At 54.7% G+C, this 4,629-nt stretch overlaps 2 protein-coding genes across 2 annotated transcripts; one reads left to right on the forward strand and one right to left on the reverse strand.

The window, feature by feature from the left end:
* BKA58DRAFT_395697 (pyridoxal phosphate-dependent transferase) lies at window positions 1-1,858 on the reverse strand (the record flags this gene model as incomplete). The annotated part of the gene is made up of 5 exons (XM_046171318.1): window positions 1,505-1,858; window positions 1,304-1,452; window positions 1,183-1,220; window positions 499-1,124; window positions 1-443 (listed from the first exon to the last, which is right to left on the reverse strand). The coding sequence occupies exons 1-5, from the start codon at window positions 1,578-1,580 to the stop codon at window positions 4-6; spliced, it is 1,329 nt and encodes a 442-aa protein (XP_046019681.1). The 5' UTR covers window positions 1,581-1,858.
* A 246-nt stretch (window positions 1,859-2,104) lies between these two features.
* On the forward strand, window positions 2,105-4,418 carry BKA58DRAFT_415503 (uncharacterized protein; the record flags this gene model as incomplete). The annotated part of the gene is made up of 4 exons (XM_046172560.1): window positions 2,105-2,441; window positions 2,501-3,549; window positions 3,629-4,037; window positions 4,072-4,418. 4 exons carry the CDS (start codon window positions 2,105-2,107, stop codon window positions 4,416-4,418), a joined length of 2,142 nt encoding a protein of 713 aa, XP_046019682.1.
* Between the last annotated feature and the right edge of the window lie 211 nt (window positions 4,419-4,629).

Genomic DNA, 4,629 nt, shown 5'->3' on the forward strand with positions numbered 1-4,629 from the left:
CGACTATGCTTTGTAGCCAGCCTCCGCCAGACCCTCCTTTAGGCTCTCAATCGCCTTGGTGATGTCTGGTCGGTTCGGGTCGGTGACGCTAACACCCATGTGTCCGAATCGAATGTACTTGGTTGCGATCTCCTTGTGCAGACCACCAGCGAAGATGACACCCTTCTTCATGAGGTTGGGCAGAACATCCGGAGGTGTCATACCTTCGGGTAGGTAAATGGCGGTCATACCAGTGGCCTGGTTCTCCGGCTTGGAAGCAAGCTGCTTGAGGCCGAGATCAGCAACAGCCTTCTTGACCTTTTGCGACGCGGTCTTGTGTGCAGCCCAGTAGTCTTCAACGGGTCGGGCGAGGATCTGCTTGAGTGCAGTATCGAGCGCGTGGATAAGCTGTGGGGAGGGTGTAGCGAAGTAGGACGCCTTCTTGGCTTCGTAGTTTTGCATGACTGCGGTTGTGTTAGTTTTATTGATGTGCTTATATTGGGGAATTGAGATACTCACTGGGCAACCAGTTCTTCCATGAGCCGAAGTAGGAAGTTGGTCGTGTCTTCCTCGCCTTGAACCTCTCAATCGCGCGGCCAGATACCATCATAATACTCAGACCAGCTGGGCAGCCAATGCCCTTCTGTGAAGCTGTGATGACAGCATCGAGCTTCCACTCGTCGAAGCGGATCTCTTCGGAGCCAACACTGCAGACACCATCAACTACGACCAATGTCTCGGGACTAACCCTGTGGACAAGCTCGCTCAATGCCTTGATCTCGCTGAGCACACCAGTCGATGTGTCGACGTGGGTGACGGTCAGGATCTTGTACTCCTTCTCCTTTAGTGCCTTCTCCACCTCATCGAGTTGTGGTCGGTCGCCAATGGGTGCTTTGAGCTGTGTAGCCTTGACGCCGTAGGTTTCGAAGCAGTCGGCGAACGAATCGGCAAAGTAGCCAGTGTGTAGGACGAGCACTTCATCGCCAGGCTCAACCAAGTTGGCCGCTACTTGGTCCCATCCGAGTGTGCCAGAGCCGGAGATGACGAAGGGTTGCGCGGCAGGGTCGGTGGACAGGAACAGCTTGCGCAGGTTTCCGAGGACTTCGCTAAAGGTGTTTACAAAGGGTTGGCCGACATGCGATTCGCTGATGAGGTTAGTAGTTGCGAACAGCATGAACAGTAAATGCCATGGAGGTGTCTTACCTGTAATGGCTCATAGACGAAAGTACGGCATCGTCAAACTCAATGGGCCCAGGAATGAGCAGGGCAGGGTGTGGTGCTTGGCTCGACATTTCTTGGGTGGTTCCGGCGCAAGCTTCTTCACTTGCTCTACTTCCTTCTTGATTTCTTTCTTGGCTTCCTTCTTAAACTCTTCGGCCTTCTTGGGAGGTATGCGATTGCCTTGTTCGTCTTCGATGCGGGCGGTGCGTTCAGTGGAGAAGGGAGTGTTCAATTCGAGAAAGGGCTTGGAGTCTAAATGCTTGGAGATCTGTGTAAGGCGGGGAGCCGGGAGCAGCGCGCGCACGAGGTGACGACATGCTTGGGCGGGGTTGAAGGCGGCTGTTCACGGCTAGGAGACGCAACCGCGGGGCTGCAAACATCCGGTGATCGGAGACGCGCGATGGATGATGAAAGTGGCTTTGATAGACACGAACGGTTGCTGCGTTATGCCAATTGCGACAATGTGCGTACTTGTTCGTGTTTAGGAGACGAGGACGCGTCAGAGAAAGAAAATTAGTTACTGATAGTAATGAGAGACTGGGAAGAAATTTGGAGATGCGATTGGCAAATAAGGGGTCTATGAATGGCCGCTCATAAATTTACGGAACGAAAAGACACCTCTACACGCACGGATGCGGACCCGGGAGTTGCTGAATCGTGGGGTGCAACGGGTCCGCGATTCGGTCGCGTGGCGGGTGAACAGGCGCTCGTCACGTGCCCGCGAGAAACGGCCGGCGTGGGCACCTTCTCGGTAGGGATGTTTGTTATGATCGGGCCCACTCTCGTGCAGCATCAACACTTGAGCGTCAACACGATACCACTTCGCTATCAATGCATCCTAGCAGCGCATAGACAGCTCGATACAATTATACGACACAATCTATCTGACGCCTTAAATATGTCGATGCGTGTCACACGCGCCCGCGCCCAACAGGGCAACGATGATGCGACCGACGCGACCGAGCGTGCACCCTTAAATCAAATTTCCTCAAATGCGTCGCCCAAGCAGACCCGCTACGATGACGAGGAATCAGTCCCGAAAACACCCGCAAAGACTCCCGCAAAGACTCCAGGAAGAAAGGCAAAAGGCAAAGGCCGTGCGAAAAAGGGAAAGAAGGGCAAAGCGGCTGAGGAGGAGGAAGAGGAGCAGACCGGAGCCGCACCTGAAGAGGAGCAAGCCGCAAGTGAAGCGCACACGAACGAACCAACTGGCGACGATGTTTCTAAAGACACTTCCGATGGTGAGTTCGCAGCCGCTCCAGACCAACAACCGTGGACTAATGGCGAACAGGAGCCTCAGAAGCCCCCGCAATCACCGAGCGACCCGTGACTCCAGCGCCGCGATTGACACGCCGACAACTGGCTATGCAGGAGGAGGAAGCGAAACAAGCGAAGTTCAGCGCCCAATCACAAGAGCCAGAACCAGCGCCAGTTGCAGAGGAGGTGCCTTCGACCGCGGGAACGACTGTGGAAGCACATGCGCCTGAGGAGACTTCGTCTGAAGATGCAACAACAGGCGCAGAAGAAGCGCAGGTTGAGAGCCCCCCACAGCAGGTTGAAGCGCCAGCTACAATGGAACCTGTGGAGGAAGCGCAAAATGAGTCCATGCTGGAGGTGGAGGAAGCGCCTCGAGAGATTACCGAGACTGTAGAGACAAAACATACCACATCAGTGCCACGGATCGACGAGCCCAATGGCGAGGAGCAACCCGTCAAGGCAACAGCGACTGAGGATTCGTCTGAGAATCAAGAGCCTGAAGATGACACTGAAGTCCCCGCACCCTCAGTCGAAATGAGCTCTGAACCGGAGCCAAAGTCACTTGTAGCCGAGATGTCCAGCGAAGATGCTGTAACACCACTCAGGAGCCATACTTCCAGCCGACGGGCGTCGCGCAGTCCCTCGAAATCACCGATGCGTCTGGAAGAGTCGTTTGAGGCCATTGATGCGCTAGAGGAGGCACTGGAGAATGTGACCTCAGTCACCAGCTTCAACCATTCGAATGAAGTGATGTCACCTCACAAGGCAGAGTTCCCAAAAGCAGCTGCCACACAGACGATGCGATCGAAGACACTCGGGAAAGGGCCAGTGCCTGCGCCTGCTGCCAAGCTATCGAGGACACCGAGTGTTGCTGCTCCTAAGAGCATGAAGCCAGTGAAGTCTTCGATGGCTCGCGCATCCAGTGTCCGCACAGCGCCTAACAAAGATGGTAGAGTAGATTCCACTGATACAGTAGATTACCTTGCCTCAAAACGCCGGCCGAGCAGTGTATCGTTCCCCACACCTGCAACCCACCACCCAAGGGCCGCGCACCCACAAAGGCCACCTTCCAGCTTTTCAAGTAACGATGTGGTAGCCAAATTGAAGGCCCCAAAGGAGGAGCGACAGAGAGAGAGACAGAGGGCGTGGTTCGCAAACCACGACCTATTAGCATGCCCTCCTCCACCGAAATCCCGATAAGCCCTTGACGAAACCTGCGTTCCAACTCCCTGGCGAAAGAATCGCTGAGAAGTCTCAGGCACAAAAAGAGGAGCGTCTGAAGAGGGAAGCCGAAGCACCTCCACAACCGGCACCTAAGCAGCGTCCTGTCAGCATCAGCATGGCATCTAAGCAGCGTCCTGTTAGCATCAACATGGCTCCCCATGCAAAGTCGACGAAAGCACTGACGAAGGCGACTTTCGAGCTCCCTGGTTCGGCCGTCGCTGAGAAGTTAAGGATTAAGAAGGAAGAGCGTCTGAAGCGAATGGAAGAAGCGGAAGCAGCAAAGAAAGAGGCTGCGCTCAAGGCACGACAAGCACCAGTGCGCAAGCCAGTGACCGTCCCTATCAGACAACAACCATGTGTTTACCATTGCGCCACCTCAACCACAACAAGCACCACAGCCACAGCCACAGCAACAAGCTCAACGTGCACCTTCGCTGGCTAGCAAGCGCAGCCCTATGTCTCTGTCGCAAACCTCTGTTCTCAATCCCGCTCTACATCGACTTCCTCGGCAAATCGCAACAGTGTTATCGTTCCCAAGGCTGTCGTCACGCCCGTCGACGCCCGCGCAACAGAAAGTCAAAGGCAGGGAAGTTTTCCACCGCGACCGCATGGAGAAAGAAGCCCGTGAGCGAGAGAGGCGAGAGAAGGAAGAAGCTGCTAAGCGAGCCCGAGCGGAAGCTGCTGAGAGAGGTCGTATCGCGAGCAGAGAGTGGGCCGAGAGGCAAAGGAAGAAGTGATGGGTGTTTGGAATGTTTTGCGACGTGTGTTTCTGATCCAACTCTTATTCAGAGATTATGGTTGGTGTCTTGGATATGAAGGGTGTTGGTATACTCTCCAGGTCTCTTCTTACTTCTTGCTAGGGTGGGTTCATCTTTTCTTTGGCGCTATCAACTGTCATTACCTCGTCTTCCGATGGTCGACTGGAGGGTTTTCTTTGGAGTTGAAAGC

This window comes from Alternaria rosae, assembly GCF_020736505.1.
Source record: "Alternaria rosae strain MPI-PUGE-AT-0040 chromosome Unknown BKA58scaffold_47, whole genome shotgun sequence".
Taxonomy (NCBI): domain Eukaryota; kingdom Fungi; phylum Ascomycota; class Dothideomycetes; order Pleosporales; family Pleosporaceae; genus Alternaria; species Alternaria rosae.